This window comes from Macrobrachium nipponense, chromosome 40 (assembly GCF_015104395.2).
Source record: "Macrobrachium nipponense isolate FS-2020 chromosome 40, ASM1510439v2, whole genome shotgun sequence".
Classification (NCBI taxonomy): domain Eukaryota; kingdom Metazoa; phylum Arthropoda; class Malacostraca; order Decapoda; family Palaemonidae; genus Macrobrachium; species Macrobrachium nipponense.
Window position 1 is genome coordinate 57,814,261 of NC_061101.1, and position 21,746 is coordinate 57,836,006.

General features: G+C 39.8%; 1 protein-coding gene across 2 annotated transcripts in view; it reads right to left on the reverse strand.

Moving 5' to 3' along the window:
• LOC135212178 (breast cancer anti-estrogen resistance protein 1-like) overlaps positions 1–21,746 on the reverse strand; it is a 150,403-nt gene that overhangs the window by 126,283 nt on the left and 2,374 nt on the right. Inside the window, exon 1 of one of the 2 annotated variants that reach the window (XM_064245616.1) lies at positions 20,849–21,153. The exons of the other annotated variant lie outside the window; for it this stretch is intronic. Coding sequence (XP_064101686.1) covers positions 20,849–20,950 — 102 coding nt within the window. The 5' untranslated portion in view covers positions 20,951–21,153. Of the gene's footprint in view, positions 1–20,848; positions 21,154–21,746 lie in introns of those variants that run through there. 2 annotated transcript variants of the gene reach the window in all.

The window sequence follows — 21,746 nt, forward strand, 5'->3', positions numbered from 1 at the left end:
GAACGGAGGTACAGTAAAAGGAACGAAGGGCCGAAGGCATGACGGAAAGAACCTTAAGTAATGACTACAGTGCACCGCAATGATGGCACTAACACCCCCTACAGGGAGCCTGGAAGGAAGAGGGCGCTCTTGGAGAATAAATTGACGTGGAATAACTAGAGGATCTCCTCTCTTTTTAAAAGAGTTGGGAGAGGGAAGTCATTTGGAAGCCCCTTCGGGTGTTGACACTCGTTCAGTGGGCGGTCAACCTAAACCCTCTCAGGTATGCCCACATGCATGCTATGCCCACAGTTATTTGATGAGCGGTCATCCCACGGACACTTACGAACGCGGCAGTCGTCACTGGTGATCTGATGGTTGAAGGATATTTCGTGTGAAGTGAAATGAAATGAATATAGAATTGAGGCCAAAGGCCAAGCACTGGGACCAATGAGGTCATTCAGCTCTGAAACGGGACAGCAAAAGGATTGAAAGGAGGAAAACCTTTTGCAGTTGCATTATGAATCAATTGTTAGGGAAGTATGGGATGTGAAATGGGAACAAAGAGAATATGACAGGAGGTACAGTAAAAGGAACAAACTGAGTTGCAGCTGATAGCTGAAGGATAGTTTGTGTGACCAGAACAGACTATTCGCCTGATTGCCGTCTTATTTTATGATGTAAAACCAAAACCTTAATCCTAACACTTGTCCACTAAAATGACCTCCATTTAATAACCATAACCTGTGTCATGATTAATTCATTATTATTATTATTATTATTATTATTATTATCATAAAATAAAATTGTTTAACAAGACACTGAGCTGACTATATCAGCTCTCATAGGGTTGGCCTGAAGAATTAGGATGAAACACCAGGTCTTACATATCAGGCAAAGGTCAAGAAGTAGAACCAAACAAGTCATCTGTGCTATAAAAAAAAAAAAGCGTAATCCGACCTCCAGCTTACTCGGGGCATTTGCTAAAATCTATGGTCAAATAGCACGCTGTTTCACCAACGAAAATTAAAATAAATAGGCTATATTATAATAGAAGTAAAAGTTCTTTACTGTTTAATATGCACATTTATTTATTTTTTCACATTTTCAATTTAATAAATAAATCATAAATATCCTATCCTAAAATTCCTGTCTTTAAAGTCAACGCGAAACACCTTTTTCAGACCTTTTTAAGCTTTTCCATAGACTTTTCCCACCACCAACAACAACAGCAGCAGCAGCAGCAAGAACAACAACAACAACAACAACAATGTAGTTTGTAGGCTTACTCCCAAAGCAAAAATTGTACACGGCATACCTAAGTTTTTACACTGGAACAATAGCACACATTGAATACCACATGATTAATATAACGAAAATCAGGAAAACTATAAAATCAGCTAAAGCAAAACTATAAAATCAGCTAAAGCAAAAACTATAAAATCAGCTAAAGCAAAAACTACAAAACAGCTAAAGCACTACAATCGCTAAAGCAATCAAGGTTTGCAGCCTTACGGACACGTATGTGAACAGTAAAAGATAAAAAACAAACCACACTTGGGATATGGGATGATGGTGGGGGGGGGTTAACGCCTCTTGCATAAAGTATTTATGCGGGTAGGAACGATAACACCAAGGTCGATAAGTATAGCAACGTGATACTGACAGCTGGCTTCTTTCACCTTTCGGCTTAATTATAAGTGTTTGTGTGTGTGGTATGTGCAATTGACTATTGCGTTAACTTACAAAAAAAAAAAAATTCTCTATACATCAGGACATGTGTTATATATCTATCTAATGTACATTGACTGTTTGCGTCAATTTGCAACAAACATATTCTCCATACAGCAAGACACATGTTATATATCTATCTAGCTATCTAGCTATCTATCTATCATATATATAAATATATATATATATATATATATATATATATATGATATATATATATATATATAATATATATATATATATAATATATATATATCTATATACCTAGTATATATAATATATAATAATACACATACATATATATACACACATACACATCGAATTCACTTTAGTTAAGGTACAACTCATAAACAAAAGGAAATTACATTAGATGACCATTGAAACCCAAACATGGGTTTAAATCCAGGGAAAAAATACTGTCAAAGCCATGAGCATGATCAGTTAAGGTTTGCCATCAATATTTCTGGCCACAGCAACAACCACTCTTCTTCTCCATCGCTTCCTTAGCTAATGTCTGAAGTTATTTCAATTCTCACAATTCAATCATATTTCAAATGACGATTGTCACTGTTATAGCGACATGAAAGTATGGTTAAAATGAGTCAGTTGATCCCGATGATACATGCATGTTATGTATGCTAGTATTGCACCAGCGCTGGTTTTTTGGCCATTCCCCTAGGTTAGGCTGGGATGAATGTTGGCCTCTTCGCAGTAATTTGGGTCTGGGGAACATAATGAAGTTTATTTTCAAGAAAATCCTATGGTTAGTTTTGTTTTCAAGTTATGGCGCTCCGCTTTTTCCAGGGAAAATGGATTCCAGTAATATATCCCTAATCGAATACTTTTCATGTGCCTTGATATCTTCAGTAATCTTCTTGCCTTCTATATAACTCCCAGTATACTTCTCTATGTTATTCCCTGGGTTAAAATCTACAATGAACCAGCTGTCACTCATACACAAATAACATAAAAATACTATATACACAAAGAGAGACAGAGAGACGAGATATATAGTTTTAACTGTCCGGGGAAATTTCAACTGAGCGAACAGCTTAACCACTTTCACGTAAATGAACAAAGCACAACCTACGATTCCTGGCATAAGGCGCCAGATCAACCAGTCTCTCAGAAAATCCGGAGAAGTCTCTCTGCCATTGTCTACTATTGATTGCAGGATTTCTCTTGGCGTTGGCCAACGGCGAGCAGTCGTCTATGGCTAAGGCCGAGGGATTGGTATCTATCTTTATTACCCAAACGGGACATGACTCATTCGCCATCCAGTCAATGGGGGAGGAATAAGATATAAAATCAAGAAAGGGAGACAGGGAAATAATGGGAGAGGCAGAAGAGGAAGGAAATGAGGGAACTGCCGATAAGTATATACGAAAGGGTAATATGGACGACGTTTTCCCTCCCTTCACAAAAGCTGTTACGGACGTGGGTGTCACTTTGGGCCCTTCTAAAGATATCCTATAAAGTGCGCCACTTATTCCTACGGGTTGTATCAAAACTAAGGGAAAAATGGTATAAAAACAAGGCGTGATCCGACTTCCAGATTACTCGGGGCGCGTGCTAAAATCTGCTGTCAAAAGAGACTTCTTTCACCAATTAAAATCAAAATAAATACACTATATTTTATTAGGAATAATTGTTCTGCACTGACGTTCACATTTATTTTTTTTTAATTTTCGTTCTCATAAATAAATCATAAATATGCTATCCTAAAATTCTTGTATCTGTCACTCCACGCGAAACACCCTTTTCATTAGTGACCGATATCTAGTAACTATTTACGTCAACAGTCGTATTTTAGCCGACTAATATCCCAAATACTGGCATTTCACTCTCCCGTACAACCAATGCTACCGCACAGAGACAAAGCGGTGCTAGCAAGCCAGTCGAAGTGCGTATAAGAAACCGCAGTCAAATGTAACAACGTACAAGGGCAGCTGCTGGACTTCGAATCCTACCACAGTAGTGTTCTCTGAGGCAGAGACTCGCAGGCAAAAAGTCCCGAGGAGACGCTTATCCTATCATTACGGCATTCCTCAATGACACTGCTGCAACATTCTCATCTCGACAATTGCGTCAAGATTAGGATTCACGAAGACGACTCTCTCTCTCTCTCTCTCTCTCTCTCTCTCTCTCTCTCTCTCTCTCTCTCTCTCTCTCTCTCTACAGATATATGCCTTAAACTGCGGAGGCAGTCACTATTATTTCGAATACACCAAAGATAGGGAATTGGCGAGGTTATCTAAATAAATAAAAATATATGGCTCCGAAGACCAAAGAACCTAAGACATTGCTTCAGCTTCACACTTGGGAAAGCGTTGGCCATACACAAATGTACACTACACACATTTTCTGATATAGCAACGACATTCGAAGTGCATCAGGTCCAGATTGTGAACATGTACTGCTTTAAACTCAATAGATGAAAGTTTCTGGTGAATTTGGTTGTGGTTGACATGAGAAACCTTCTGTAGGTCTGTCTACTTCCACGATAAAATCTTGAGACATGGCGGAGCGAGGAACTCTTCGAAAGAGTTCGAGAAACGAGTAAAAAATGCGCCGAATTCTATTCTGTGCAGCGTGTAATGCTGCTGTATGAGCCGCTGCCCATGAAACTTAAACCCCTGCCCAGTAGCGCCCAGTCCTTTGCCAGACGCACAATTATGGCTCATTTTAACCTTAAATAAACTAAAAACTACTAAGGCTAGTGAGACTTAATATCTGAGGGCGGACGGACAGACAAAGCCATCTGAATAGTTCCCTTTAACAAAGTAACGAGCTATGCCCAATAAGAGAACACTGACACGAACGACAAACAAACAAACATCATCACAACAAAATCCTCTGGAGGCGCTCAGCCTCCCCAGTGATCTTCATGAGGGCCATCGTGGGCGTTACGAAATAATGGGCGGAATGTTAGCCGTAGGGTGAGCTATGAGCACGAGGGTGAAAGAAAGAGGGGAGGAAAGAAAGAGGGGAGAAGCTCAGGCCAAAAAGGGGAGGCAAATAATGAAAGGGGGAACAGGGGGAAACGCAAGAAGTCGGGCAAAAACAAGTCGTGTAACCGCGTTGGAAATTTCTCCAATTTTGTTCTGCTAAACTAACGAAGCGAACGAGAACACAAAACCGACAAAAAAAAAAACATCTTAACTTCAGAGTACAACACCGAGTTAATTAATCTATGAAAATGAACGCTATTCAAAATGAAAGCAGTTGCGCTGATCACACTGCTGACCTGTCAAATCTTGCTTAAACCGGGGTCATACAAAATAAATAAATAACTAAATAAATAAGACTGAAAGTTAATCATCCCCAAGACGACGGTAGGCCTACAAACGTGTCTAAGAAGAAAACATGACCGCTCCGGAGCCGAGAGAAGAGCATCGCTAATGGTATATAATTGAGGTGCAAATAAAATCAAAAGAGGTTGAATGAGGAGGTTACAATCGAACAAACAGGCACGTTTGGAATGAAAGATTTAGGCAAAAGGCCAAGCACAGGAACTTATGAGGTCATTCAGCGCTGAAAGGGAAATTGCGAGTAGAAAGCCTTGCGAGGTAACAGGAGGAAAACCTCGAAGCAGTTGCACTATGAAACAATTGCTAGAAGAGGGTGGATAGCGAGATGGAGGAGGGAGAATATGAATGGAGGTACAGTAAAAGGAACGACAGGTGGTTTTGGCAGCTGGGGGAGTAATGAACTGACGCTGCAAATTGGTATGTTGATCGTCCACCCTCCAATCATCAAACATACCAAATTGCAGCCCTCTAGCCTCAGTAGTTTTTTTTATTTTATTTAAGGTTGAAGTTTCCCATAATCGTGCTTCTGGCAACGCTATAGGACAGACCACCTTAAGTAATGCCTAACACCCCCCTCCCCCCCACTTTGACAAAAGGAACACGGAAACCACATAACCCCTACCACATGCTTCTGGAAGTACACTTAATATATCAATACGAACAACCCATTCTCGAAATTGACCAGAACCTAATGACATCTGTATCCCCTAATACACTTAAGAGACTCAGGGTGTAAATACATAGTTCTGTGTACTTACAAAACCATTAAAGAAAAAAAAAAAAAAAAAAAAATGGCGAACCACCCGAAATAAATGGAGGCTTAATTCTCCCCGTTACATATGAACATTATTATCCTTTTTCACACACACACACACACACACACACACACACACACACACACACACATATATATATATATATATATATATATATATATATATATATATATATATATATATCATATATAATTATATAATAATCTTTGTGCAGTGTACAACACAGATAACTCACAACTTTCACAGGTCTATGTTATTTTCTACTACTACTACTACTACTACTATTATTATATTATTATTATTACTATTATTATTACCAGTCATCCAGATAATGAACCCTGAGCAAATCATACCAAGTTTCCCCCGAAGCTAAAGCTAAGCAGACATCTCTAGATGAATGGCAATGTATTTAATTGAACGAGAAACACAAACGAGGAAGAAAGACGGAAGGGATTAGGAAATGAAAGTAAAGAATGTGGGGAAGAGGTTGGAGGAAATGCTCAAGAAATGGAGGAGGGAGGTGGTAGAGGAGGAGGAAAGAGAGAGGGCAAAAGAGAAACAGAGAGGGAGGGGTGATTTTAAAGATGCAGTCGAAGGCCATGAACATGAGACTAGGCACGATTTCTTATGGCTCTTGTCATGGAATACTAACGCTGCTACACAGAGGAGCCGAATGAATGCCTGTTGTGAATACGAACCCTTCCTTGCCTCGTTCGTGTCAATTCCGTCGCCTACAGAGAGCTAAAAAAAAAAAACAATGGTTGGGACACTCCTGTGAACTCGCATAAAGAGAGCGAACTGTGATGCACTAGACTATACATTCTTGGAGGAGAGGAGCGAAGAGAGAGGGAGGGGACACGTGAGCTTGCTGAATCGGCCTCTCTCTCTTTCTCTCTCTCTCTCTCTCTCTCTCTCTCTCCTCTCTCTCATCTCTCTCTCTCTCTCTCTCTCTCTCTCAACAACACACAGTCCCTCCCCAAAACATCAACCCCATGGCAGACTGTTGAAGATGATGTGAGGCAGGGACTCACACCGCTGCTGGGAGAAGAGAGAGAGAGAGAGAGAGTGGGGGGGTTTGAGAAGCCCCGTGACGTCATGCTTACGTCATGGCACCACCCGCGGACAGAGAGAGAGAGAGAGAGAGAGAGCTCTGTTTTTCAACTGGCAGGTCGACAGGCCAAAGACCGTGGCAGCACTGAACATCTGCAATCTCTTGCAGACATGACCAACAAACTTCGTAGCTGACAGGTGGGGCTGTCAGTTCTTCCTGAGATACGGAAGACTTTGTTATGAAAGGGACAGATTGATTGATTGTGTCTATTAAACCTGGCGTCACAACATCTAGGTTATTGCTGCCCATTCCTTAGTGGGGGTAAATCGGGTGGAGCCTCCAAAATTAGCTCCCAATCTTACAGCTTTATAAATATGCCACTCCATCACAAAGCAATGTTTTCTGTACAGCCGCTACAGCGTATACGCAAAAATAGATCTATCTTTCGGTGGTCTCTATATAATGTTGTAGGGAACACAGCCACAGCCCACGAAACTTTAACCACGAACCGTTGATGGCCTGGAATATAACGTTGCTAATGATTGTATACTCATCATCATTATTATTATTATTCAGTAGACGAAACTTATTCATACGAAACAAGCCCACACAAAGAGCCACTGACTTCGAAATTCAAACTTCCAAAGAATATTAGGGTGCTTATTAGGAGAAGTAAGACGAGGTGAAGGGAAACATTGAAAGAAGAGTTCCAACTTATTAAAACAAAAACAAAAAACAAAAAAAAATGAAAATATAAAAATGTACCAAGCCTTGAACTTCTAAAGATCCAACTGCATGGCAACATCCTTTGGGAGGCTGGAGTGTCCAGCCATTCCACTTCTCTTTGCACATTAATAAACTCTCTCATTTGATAGAAATCCATTACTCCAACGTACCTTGTATCTGGAGAATTAAACAAAAGCTCACCGCTTACCTGGAACAAGAAAAACAATGATTAGTGTGAAGGTCTTTACTACTACTACTAAAAAAAAAACTCAATGATTAGTCTGAAGATCTTGACTAGTACTAATATAACAAATGGAACTTTTGCCTCAGACAATCCAAGTTTGGAAAACACGGAGAAAAGAAAAATCACACACTACCAACCCTGCGACATGAAACTTTTTTTTTAATATTAGAAAAATATTACGTCATTTACATAAGTAAGATATCACCAAATATTACAAAAATGTATACCTACAATATTTACAAATTACCATGGATTTTTTTTTATTATTAACTAGGTTTTAAAACTTTTTTTTAACACTAGGTATTAATTGTAGTATTACTTACAAAATTATTACTGGCTATTCGAAAACAGTAATTAATGTACTATTTTGTGGAAATCTTTTCTATTCTTTCTTTGTAATTGTTCTTTAATAGCCACCTATCATAAAGGTATCCGTTTCCTCTTTTGTGTAATGTTTCTTTTTACTGAACGAAACGGCATATAAATACCCTACAATTAATACAGTGACACTATTATGATCTTTTTTCGGGTCACGGGGCATGTTCCCAAACTGCAACAGAGTACCCCATCTTTCCAGTAAAAAGCGGGACGCCATATCTCTAAAACTAACCCTAGAATCTTCTTGAAAATAATCCCACACCCAATGAACCAACAATTGTCCTAATTCTAACGTAACCTAACCTAGGGACATGGCATAAAAAAACACCGCTAGAGCAATACTATACTCGGTTTTTTTCCATCTGTCCACCCGCCTGTGGTGTTTGCATATGGTAACACTGCGTCCCAGGCTTTGGTTAATTACATTCAGCTTACATTCAACGATTATAATAATATCCCATTTCGAATATTAACGGTGTAATTCGCATACAGTAAATTATTAAAACTTTTTTCAGTTGCAAATGTACACCCAGATATCCTTCTACCTAAAACTTACAATAGCGTAACTATCTAAAGCCCGGGACGCCGTGTTACCATACGCAAAACACCACAGGCGGGTGGACAAATGGGAAAAAACAGAGTATAGTATATATTTCGGAGAATTTGCATCCCGGCTGACCAGGCGAGTCTAATTAAAACGTAATTTTTTTTATGATTATTATTACATGAGGCTCCCCTTCTAACCAGGGAAAATCCCTGCCTCTCTCAGCAGCCAGGCACAAGTGGACTACACAGAAGGGAATGCCAATATCCGTCTCTCCCTAGACCCTTCATAAACGAGTTTCCACGGGCGAACAACGACAATTCCCCATATTAAACCGCCTTCAAGGAGAGGATGGCAACTCACCCATGTCCGTCACTTTTCATCCATAGTAATTACGTTAAATTGTTTGTTTGTTTGTATGGTGTTTTTACGTTGAATGGAACCAGTGGTTATTCAGCAACGGGACCAACGGCTTAACGTGACTTCCGAACCACGTCGAGAGTGAACTTCTGTCACCAGAGGTACACATCTCTCACTCCTCAATGGAATGCCCGAGAATCGAACTCGCGACCACCGAGGTGGCAGGCCAAGACCATACCAACCATGCCAATGAGGCGCTGTCCAAGACAAGATGGCAACTCACCCATGTCCGTCACTTTTCATCCATAGTAATTGCGTTAAATTGAATTGAATATAGAATTTAGGCCAAAGGTCAAGCACTGGAACCTATGAGGTCATTCAACACTGAAGCGGTAATTGACAGTAAAAGGTTTGAAAGGTGTAACAAGAGGAAAACCTCAAAGCAGTTGCACTATGAATCAATTGTTAGGAGAGGGTGCTGAGTAAGATGAAGAAAGAGAATATGAAAGGAGGTATAAAGGGGTTGCAGCTAGGGGCCGAAGGCACGCTCAAAGTATCTTAAGTAATGCCTACAGCGCACCGCATGAGGTCCACTGACGGCACTAAACCCCCCCACGGGAAATTGGGTTAAATGGACCTTAGCTGTTCCAACACTAGATTATTCTTTCAACGACTCGATAAGTTTCTTACCTTTATCATGATGCTTTTCTCTTCTAGATTCCTAGAGAAGAAAGTGATGGCTTTGTGAGAAAAAGAAATGATCAGCCATTCCCAAAATTACAATGTCTAAGATTCAATAATAATAATAATAAAGACGATTCAATAATAACAAAGACAAGAAATTTTGTATATTTCAAAGGACAACAAACGAAAGTAGTAAGAGTATTTTCAGAGTAGCCACTGGGGCGTATATACTCATTCCAATGTAGGACAAATTTCATGATAGCTTAAAATCAATTTCGATTCATGACAAAATCAAAGCAAAGAAAATAAAAATAAAACAAGGCGTGATCCGACCTCCAGCTTACTCGGGGGAGCGTGCCAATATCTACGCTCAAATAGAGCATGGTTTCACCAACGAACATTAAAATAAATACGCTATATTTTATTAAAAACACATTATTTTTTACATTTACATTCTAATAAATAAATCATAAAAATCCTATCCTAAAATTCCTGTATCTTTAACTCAACGCGAAACACCTTTTTCAGGCCTTCTTAGCCTTTTATATATGGCTGTACTACCCATCCCACACAAGAACAACAACAACAACATAGTTTGTAGGCTTCATCCTTGAGTAAGCGAATGCACAGAACGGTATATATATCGCAATAAGAAATCTCAAGCATTGTCCAGTGCGGGAGTTACCTAGCCGCTTTACGAAGCTTTCAAAGAGACAAAATCATAAGTGATTCTCATCAAGTTCTTGTAATCTCATCCAAATATCAGTAATACAACAAAACTTTTAACTAAGTAATACTTTTTTTTTTCAAAAAGAATGAACAGAATACCCGAGCTTCTTTAATGATCATCACACTTCTAAAAACTCACACTTGCATACTTGTCAAGAAATAGTCCGAAGTAATCAGTACAGTACACACTATTACACACACACAAAAGTAAATTCTTCGCCTTTGTTTTCGGATTCCTATGTAACATTCTCCTTTTTTTTTTTTTAATCTCTTTCAAAACCTCAGTCATGACGCAGATGCCGGCTAGTAAAAATAAAATGAAAGAGTCACAGGTACAAAAACCACATTAATCTTTCCTATGTAGATGGTGACCCCTAAGGGTTTTTAACCCGGTATGTATCCAGAGCTTCGTGTTTGTATTTGTTTGTTTGTATGGTGTTTTAACGTTGCATGGAACCAGCGGTTATTCAGCAACGGGATCAACGGCTTTACGTGACTTCCGAACCACGTCGAGAGTGAACTTTTATCACCAGAAATACACATCTCTCACTCCTTAATGGAATGGCCGAGAATCTAACTCGCGACCACCTAGGTGGGACGCCAACACCATACCAACCACGCCACTGAGGCGCTCTCCAGAGCCTCATGGTGTGCTTAGTACAAGCCCGTGGGGATGACCATAATAACATCAGCAAAAGACTCAATATCATACAAAATAACGCCACCCCCCCCCCCCCCCCCCCCCCCCCCCCCCCAAGAATATTGTGAATTTTCCATGTGACTCTATTTTCCTATGATTTTTTTCCTAGTTAAAATTGTGACTTTCTGTAAATATCATAAAAAAAAAATAAAGACCCCAAGAAATATTGTGAATTTTTCCTTGTCACTTTATTACCGGCCACCACAAATGAATGACTTTTTTTCCTGTGATTTTTTTCCCAGTCAAAACTGTGACTTTTATCATGTGACTAACACAGTTCGATGTAAAATCATTATTGTATTATGTTAATATTAGTTAGAAAAATTGTACCCTTATCCAAATAAAATTGTGGATAAACCAGGCTTGACATTACTCTTACTAAACTATTCCCTAACTCATCTTTCACCCATCATATCACAAAAAAGAATACAGATGCCTTTGTTAAGAGCAAATTTTGTTATGATAGATGTCTATTAAAAAACATTTACAAAGAAAGAATAGAAAAGATTTTCACAAAAGAGTATACATTAATTATATACTGTTTTTGAGTAGCCAGTATTAATTTTGTAAGTAATACGACAATTATTACCTAGTGTTTAAAAAAAATGTTTTAAAGCCTAGTTAATAATGACAATAATAGAAAAAATCCATGGTGATTTGTAAATATTGTTTTGTTTGTTTGTATGGTGTTTTTGCGTTGCATGGAACCAGTGGTTATTCAGCAACGGGACCATTACGTGGATATATTTTTATACTATTTCGCATCATCTTACTTATGTAAATGATATGTAATATTTTTCTAATAAAAGAAAAAATATCTTATAAAAAAAATACCGTTCACCAACTGGACAGCCTCGCCTGACACTATAAGCGCTTGTCCGCGTCAACTCAACTGGAATCAGCCTCGCCTGACACTATAAGCGCTTGTCCGCGTCAACTCAACGAATCCCCAACGAAAAATACGTGACCCCTCCTCAATAACCAGCCAAGAGGTCAACTGTAGTATATCCCAAACAGGAAGTATCAGAGATCGCTTGCAAACGTGCTTTTTCCGAGGCAGCCACGGCCAGGGAGCAAAGGCGGAAATTCCACATATCCACCTAAAACCGAACCACAGTATATATGTATGTGTCAGGGGCGAGTGGATGAATTCCCCCCCCCCCCCAAAAAAAAAGGAGGAAATCTCATAATCGAAGGTGATGACAAATGAGATTATCAGTGCTAATTGTTATGACGCAATATAGCGTGAAATGTTGATCAATGGAGAAGACTCATTTAGTATATATAAAGCCAAGTTTACAAAGATCAACTCAAAACGATTCATTTCGGAAAGCCTACAGTGTTGTTCAGTAACAGATGTATATTGATGAAAACTTACGGATGTACCTGTAAATGTAAAAGTTTCCTTCCTGATATCTGCTTAAATATGTTTGTAAAAGTAAGAGGTCCAGCTAAGAAGAAAAATTACCATTGCAAAATTATGTAAATACTACGAAATAACTGTAAATCTGCATTATTATATTTTTCTAATAAAAGATAAAAATTCGAAAACTAAGAGAGAGAGAGAGAGAGAGAGAGAGAGAGAGAGAGAGAGAGAGAGAGCTGTAGAAAATGAAGCAGCCGTGAGCCATGGGAAGCCTTTCGTCCTGCTGGGGTCTCGAGCGAAAAACAGACTGGGAATAAAGCACTTTTTTCGGGGGTACTCGACCACAGCTGATAGATGTGCCCAGCGGTACTCCACCAAGAAGACTTCAGGCCTCCAATGGCATCTCCTCGAGTTCCTTCCTTATTGACCACACTGCCGGTGGTATTTCTCCAGCTGGGATTTTGACTGACGAGTGGCTTGTGGCGAATAACGCTGTGATAACACAGCAAATTGGCGGAAAAGTGTTCCATATGGCGACGGCGCAAGGAAGCAGACGCAGCGGCGCCGATGAGGCCCTACATGGCCCAGGCATAGACGCCTAGACAGCGCCAACTCGGCGACTACTATCTCCAGCGCCTTGCGTTTCGGGTGTCTTGCTGTCTGCTTGCCCAAGCCCAGTCCTCAGAGGTAAAAAGTACATATTACTAGTTTGAACAGACCACCGAGCTGATTAACAGCTCTCCTACGGCTGCCCCGAAGGACCAGACATTTTTACGTGGCTAGGAACCAATTGAGGGCATCACTGCCAAAAAATATAAAACCACTTTCTTACTGATACCATTTGATTCACTGCCGTAAGGCATGTAACACGCCTATTCTGCTACGTTCTCGTCCGTTTTAAACCAAGTACTAGGTTGTCTGCTACGTTCTCTTTCATTCTAAACCAAGTACTAGCTTGTCTGCTACGTTCTCTTCCATTCTAAACCAAGTACTAGCTTGTCTGCTACGTTCTCTTCCATTCTAAACCAAGTACTAGCTTGTCTGCTACGTTCTCCAAACCAATACTAGCTTGTCTGCTACGTTCTCTCCCTTCAAACTACAAGTACTAGCTTGTCTGCTACGTTTCGTCTCTACCTTCCTCATTCAAAAAAAAGACTACTTGTCTGCACGTTCTCTCCCATTCTAAAACCAAGTACTGCTTGTCTGCTACGTTCTCTTCCCATTCTAAACCAAGTCTATTCTCTGCTACAAATTCTCTTCCCATTCTACAAACAAGTTAAAATTAGCTTGTCTGCTACGTTGCTCTTCCATTCTTGTCTGCTACGTTCTCTTCCATTCTAAACCAAGTACTAGCTTGTCTGCTACGTTCTCTTCCATTCTAAACCAAGTACTAGCTTGTCTGCTACGTTCTCTCATTCTATTCTAAGAATACTAGCTGTTCTGCTACGTTCTCTCCCATTCTAAACCAGTCCTAGCTGTCCTGCTATTGTACGTTCTCTCCCTTCTAAACCAAAGTACTAAGCTTTTCTGCTACGTTCCTCTCCCATCTAAAACAAAAGTACTAGCTTGTCTGCTACGTTCTCTTCCATTCTAAACCAAGTACTAGCTTGTCTGCTACGTTCTCTTCCATTCTAAACCAAGTACTAGCTTGCTGTAATGACAGTCGAAGGTCATTCTAGAGAGTTCTGAGAGGATTACTGGACGTTGAACTTCATCACAGCGGGGCGGGCAACTCTTAAATCTCGTAGTCTAAGTCGGTCCGTTTAGATAATGATTCCCGTGCGTGGGCAGCATACTTCAGATGTCTTTGACAGGCATTACGACAAAATGATCACATTTCCGTGGAAGGGAACTCAACATCCAAGAAGACATCTTAACCATCCGAAAGCGTCCATTTCCTCATGTTTCCAAACTGTTCAGTCAACAAATATTCTCGGTTACAGTATGGAGGAGTTATGGAGTTCCATTTGACAACGTCTGGCAATCCCTTCGACTATGCAATTAGAGTGGCGGGTTTCTTGGAATCGCGAACAAATGCAAGTAAACACAGTTACCTGGAATTTTAATATATAGATATATGTATATGTAATGGGCATGTATATACAGTATATGGGTATGTGTATATGTATGTATAAACATAGCAAATTCAAGAATATTTCTCTAAAAAAATATGACTATATATTTGTTGATTCTGTACATAAATTACATTTACTGTATATGTATTGTATTGTAAAATGAACTTTAAAATAAATTTTTTTTAAATCAAATAAAAAAAAACATGCTTACAATTTGCACGTGGCCTCCGGTCCGTCTCACCCTCGGCATTCAAAACAAACCAGGAGAGACGACCACAGACTATCAATAAATTTAGTGACGCCACATTCTCTCTCTCTCTCCAAATGGGCCAGGCTACTCACGAAAGGACACGTCTTCAAATTATGTCTAAGATTTTGTTTGTTTGTATAGTGTTTTTACGTTGCATGGAACCAGTGATTATTCAGCAACGGGACCAACGGCTTTACGTGACTTCCGAACCACGTCGAGAGTGAACTTCTATCACCAGAAATACACATCTCTCACTCCTCAATGGAATGGCCGAGAATTGAACCCGCGACCACCGAGGTGAGAAACAAATACCAAACCAACCACGCCACTGGGGCGCTGTATTGTCTAAGAGCTTGGCCTAGTCTCCATTACTAGAATGCCGAGAAAATATCATATTTTATCATCGACGATTCTTCTTTCGATACAAAGGAATGTCAATCCTGAATAAACTTACATGTTATCACTAAAGAGTGCGCGAGGTATTTTTAAGTCCTTTCCTGAATTCTGAAATCCACGTAACAATAAGTGGCTAAATAAACAAGAGACTCTGTAAACTGCACTTAAGTTCCTAATGATCTACCAAAAAAAAAAAAAAAAAAAAAAATCTTTATAATCAACTCAATAACATAAGTCTTCGAGTTGAATTGAACGCAGAATTTAGGCTGGGACCCAAACGGTCATTCAGCGCTGAAACTGAAATTGACAGCAAAAGGTTTGAAAGGTAAAACAGGAGGAAAACCTCAAAGCAGTTGCACCACGAATCAATTGTAAGGAGAGGTTGGACAGTAAGGTGGAAGGATGAAAATATGAAAGGAGGTACAGTAAAAGACCACCCCCCCCCCCCCCCCCCGCGGGCAAAGTCTTCGCGAGGAAAAACTTCCTTCACAATGTTTACAAAAGCGGCCGAGAGTTCCTCCTAACACTCCATTTCACTCATAAAGCAATCCTTTATTAACATTCCAAGACCATAAAGAACAGTGTTCCGTTCGTAAGGACTCTTTTCACACAAACACAAAGGGATCTGTTGATTAGCTTCCACTGTTTGCTTTAAGCACCTCTCTCTCTCTCTCTCTCTCCTCTCTCTCTCTCTCTCTCTCTCTCTCTCTCTCTCTCTCTCTCTCTCTCTCTCTCTCTCTGTATTAACTTTTATTTTGAAACAATTTCTGTAAGTCCCAACAGTTTATTAACTGCTATTAACAAATTCCAAGGAAATTTTGAACGGCCGCGCGCACACGCATTCACACACAATACCCACACACACACATGTAATATATATATATATATTGTATATCATATATATTATAATATATATATCTATATATATATATATATATATATAATATATATATATATATATGTTACTCATCGAACTTTGGGTGAAATTCTCATAGGCAAAGAAACAGAAAAGTCAACCAGATCGGCCCCTTCATCCACGAAACACCAGAAATACTGGGTTTGAAAAAGCTCACATTGGCCAACCCTCCACACAAACACTTCTCCCAAACTCCTCCCACCTGTTATTAGTTATCACCCACTTGGCCAGACTCGCATCAATGAACAATGAACGGGGCCCTTACTCATTGTACATTGATGTGAGGCTCTCAAGATTCTATACCCCGTAGCTGGGTAACACCGTCATCAGTGCTTCTCATGCATGGACCCTTCATGAAGCCCCTAGCTGCAACTAGCTTCATACCCTTTACTGTACCTCCGTTCACATTCTCTCACGTCCATCTTTCTTTCCACCCTCTCCTAACAAATAATGCACTGTGCATCTGCGAGGTTTTCCTCCTGTTACACATTGCAAACCCTTTTACAGTCAATTTCCATTTGAGTTTTTTTTTTACTTTTATTAGAAAAATATTACATATCTACATAAGATGTTACAAAATATATACCTGCAATATTTACAAATTACCACTAGCTACAAATTAAACACTAGGTACTAATTGTAGTACTGGATGACATCATAGGAGGTCCCTCCCTCCCAGCGCCTGAAACCTATAATAAAAGCGCCTCAGTGGCGTGGTTGGTTTGGTGTTTGCTTCTCACCTCGGTGGTCGCGGGTTCGATTCCCGGCCATTCCACTGAGGAGTGAGAGATGTGTATTTCTGGTGATGGAAGTTCTCTCTCGACGTGGTTCGTAAGTCACGTAAAGCCGTTGGTCCCGTTGCTGAATAACCACTGGTTCCATGCAACGTAAAAACACCATACAAACAAACAAACAAACCTATAATCCTATTCTCGAGATTGAAAAGTATGGACCCCGACGGAAGTCTGACCTCTTTTACCTTGCAGGCATTTTCAATGTGCGCCTGGACTATTCTATTGAAGGCTTTACCCCTCTATAGGAGAGAGAACGGGTGAGGGGGTGCGCTCTTCTTTGTGTGTTTGAATGCAGTACTCTGTCTTTCCAACATTCTCCACATCTACTCATTTCTCATACTTGGAAGAATAACACCAGCCCAAAAAGCTGAGACAGGCCTTCAAACGTGAGTATTCAGGTGTTCCACATGGAGTAAAAATGAAAGCATACAGATTATAAGATAGCTACCAAGTACCACAAAGGTTCCCACCACCCTTTTAAATTGACTGCCAACTCTCATGAACTATACTAGCAATAACAATCAATTTTTCTTTTATCATGGCAGTGAGTTACCAAGGATATAAAACACTGGAGTATCTAGGAAGGCTTGTTCTTATTCTCCTTGCAAGAATTTAACAGAAGGCTTGTTCTTATTCTCCTTGCAAGAATTTAACAGGCGACTGTCGACAATTCAATCGAGAAGAAACGGGGGGAAACACCTAACGTAAAACCAATCCACGTGAATGCCATAAACAAAATTTTTCCCAAAAATTATTATATATCTGACAAAAGACTTCGTACATGTCATGTAGTATGTGTCGTTACAGTTAGTTACTTCTGTTTTCCTTTAGGAGAAGGTCCCACGCCTATTATTTTGCCTATATTTTTTTTATATAAATGCAAATGCGACTTATATAGGTACATATGTATGTTTAGCTTTAAATGTACTCACATTAATGATAAAAGCCCAGTGCTGATGTCAGGGGTTGCTCCATTGAGTGACACGACCCTTTCGGGCGTCTCACAGGATGAGACAGTTATATCACACAGCCTGTCCTTAAACTAGAAGCCAGGGACTGAAGAAGTTAAGAAAAATCACACACACAAGAAAATTCGGATAATTAATCTCCCGATGCTACACCAAAGTGTTTAGCCTAATGCCATATACTGCAGTCCTTGATGTATCCGCTCTACCACGTGAAGTCGTGTATCCAAAATGTCTGCTTCGTTTACATAAAATCCCAAAGGATTTCAAACACTTTGACTGACATGTTTATAAACACCAACTGACATCAAGGAATGGGAAGAGTTGAGCCACAAGAAAATAAAAATCCACAGAAATCACAAATTCTCTGGCGATGTTCCCAAAGACGACAGAAAGTGAGGTACATATGAGAAAAAAATTTAGAAACTTAACAAAAAAGGAGAAAAAAAAGAGATGACACGATGACGGGAGGGACGAATGAAATGGAATCTGGAGAAGCAGTGGGACCTATGAGGTCATTCAGCACTGGAAAGGACATTAAGAGTACATCTATACTCTGTTTTTTCTCATCTGTCCATCCGCCTGTGGTGGTCGCGCATGGTAACACTGCGTCCCGGGCTTTAAAATAGTTACGCTATGCCTAAGTTTTAGGTATATAAAACGATATCTGGGTGTACATTTGCAATTGATAAGTGTTTTAATAATTTACTGTATGCGAATTACACCGTTAATATTCGAAATAGGATATTATTTAAAGCCCGGGACGCAGTGTTACCATGCGCAAACACCACAAGCAGATGGACAGATGGAAAAAAAGTCACTCATTTGTGAGCTCTCTCTCTCTCTCTCTAGTTTTACCCAGAATGCAGTAACCTCCACGTGGGATATTTATACATTTTGGTGGTATTCTACACAAGCGACAGTGCCTTCAAGTATCACCGGGCCTTGAATGAATGAAAGCACTAATTATGGAAGCCTTCAGAACTCAAGACAATGAAAAGCGGATCCAAAGATAAATAAGTGTGCTACTCTGACTCGTTAACTACGAGTCGCCTACTACTCCTAGGCCTAGTGCTAGACATGGCGGAGGCTCCTTGGGACGCTGTGTTTAGTGCTACTCCTCGGGAATCAATTATATACACCCATTTCAATCTTGTGTGATCGACAATTATATCAATAACTGATAAATTTGTGTGGCCGTCTAGTCTACTTTACATTTTACCATACGGCGTTTAGTACTAGCATCTCTGAGTAGGTGACGCGTAGACAAGCCAAAGTAGCAACGATAAAAGAATCTACAAACTAAATGATATGAAGGACAAAGATCTAAAGGCGAAACTTGGGGGAAAAAATAATAAAGCTGCCTAAGAAGTTACTACACTTCTACGAGATCGCTGAGGTAAGTTACGGTAACTCCCCCAAGTTACAATAACCTATCGGAAGCACTATGAACTATCCAACTTAAGCTACTTTCATGCAATTTATAATTTTAAACGATTCGCAGTCTTCCACGTAACAAACATTTTTTAAAAATTTGAAAACGGGTAAAAAGTACCGAATCAAATTATATGCGCGCTGTAATAGTAACCTACAGGTAAAACGAGTGGCTTACGCATAACGTTCTCAAATTAAAGACAACAAAATATCTTAGTAACTCCTATATATGGTATCGCGACGACTTCAAAACGACAATATGTCAAGTAGTTAAACTTCTATAAACGAGCATCAAAATCAAGTGCATCCTACAGAAAGCAAGATACAATCAATGTAAGCTACTAGATTTTGAGAATAACCATCGGCAGACCCAAATACACAAAACGGACTCTTGTCAAAACCAACGTCGGCCTGTAACCCTGGGCAGCCATTGTTTTGGCTAACGCACCTCGCGCCTAGTTATTGCCAAATAAGGGAACCACCTCGCCCGGATAACCGCCCAAAAAGGAAAGCTGAATAGTAGATTGTTTTGGTGCATCAAAACCCTCCCAGCCACACATGCGTCAAGTTTTGTTCTGGCCCTCTTCTGATATCTATCCCCAAATAAAAAGTCAAGTTGCAAAAGACTGTGAATGAAGCAACAGACCACAAAGTAGGGGGAGATTTTACGCCTCAGCAAATTTGAATGAACGACACATGATACCTACATTTCTCCCAACACCACAATGGCGATCAAAGGCCTTCAATCCCTGATCCATATCGCATTATCTGGTCAAGTTTTACGTCATTATGTGAGCGCGTTGTCGTCGTTATTATAACGAGCTCAATAACATAAATGACGACGCCGCTGATGGAGGACTTTTTCCGTCATAGTACTACTGACACACTGCATCTGAATGCATTACCTAACTGTACACGTTACACCGTATATAATGTTCTTCGATATTTGGCCTTAATGGTCACAGTTGAAGGATGAATTACTGACAATTATATATGGCTTTTCAATTTATCCATTAGTACAAGAAACCTGACGACCGAAAGGATTTGCATTTTCATGAAAACAAACTCTCTCTCTCTCAACTGAAAAACATGTTATATATATGTAAGAAGGTGGCAACACGGAAAGTGTGTCCGTATCAGATAAAGTACTCTTAAGATAATCTTGATAAAGCACACCTCCTTGTAATTAGTCGAAAAAATTTCACATAGACTAGAAGAGACCAACATTCACTGATCAACTTCCGGTGGGAATCGATGGGCCACTAATGACAGGGCTCAAAAGAACAAGATTCACCTAATTCATATATGTGCACATTACGAGAACACAAAAGTACTCAGCCTCTAGGGCTTGCTACCATCCAGTTACACAATCGCAAAGTATATTCAACTTTTCACGTTATTGCACGGCTTCAGAGCCATCTTAGTACGAAAGAACGTACCTCCATTTTGATGGGTTGCACAAAGTCCGATTCCTTTCCATCCTTCAAGGTGTTCATCAAGGAAGGTGGGGTTCGTTGAAACCCAAGAGTTGCTGCACTCATTGCGTAGAGCTGAGTGGGTACTCACAGAGAAAGAATTGAGCCCCGAGAGCACAGTAACATAAATCCCCTGGTTCCGAATGCTTGGATTTCCTACCCAAAATCACTATGTATGCAACTAAGTTTAGTACTTAGCAACCACAAGTAATATAGCGAATATAATTTAACACAAGGTAGACATCCTCGTCTGGCAAGTCTTCGTTATCGACTGAGTCAACTTTTACACCGGTAATCGCTGTATGTTCCTTGCTGATAATACTATGCCATATCATGCCGTGCTCTGATATGACTAATGCCTCCTCAATAACCTGAATGAAGACAAATGGCAGTTATGCCATACAACTGAAGACAATAGGAAAGTCAAGACTACTATAGAAATCAATACATCAAATAGCATCGTCTAAACATAAGACACCAGAGAGAGAGAGAGAGAGAGAGAGAGAGAGAGAGGAGAGAGAGAGAGAGAGAGAGAGAGAGAGAGAGAGAGGCAGCAAAATCCCGAAAATTAATGATATGAAAGTACGGGGATCTCCATTTGCTAAACCATTAAATGACAACCAGGAAAGTGTAAGGTTGTAGATATAAGTACACAGGTAAAATCAACCTTAAAATTGCACAAGTTCTGTGAATATCGAAAAACAAAGTAGATTCAATATTGCAGTGGTACTACCTAATAATTGTGCTCTCTAATGGAAATGAATTTGTCCGGACAAGAGTGGCAACGAGTTGCTTATCTAAAAAGGTTAAACGAAATTTAACATTAATAGCAGCTTCTCCTATACACCTGGTACCGTGATAA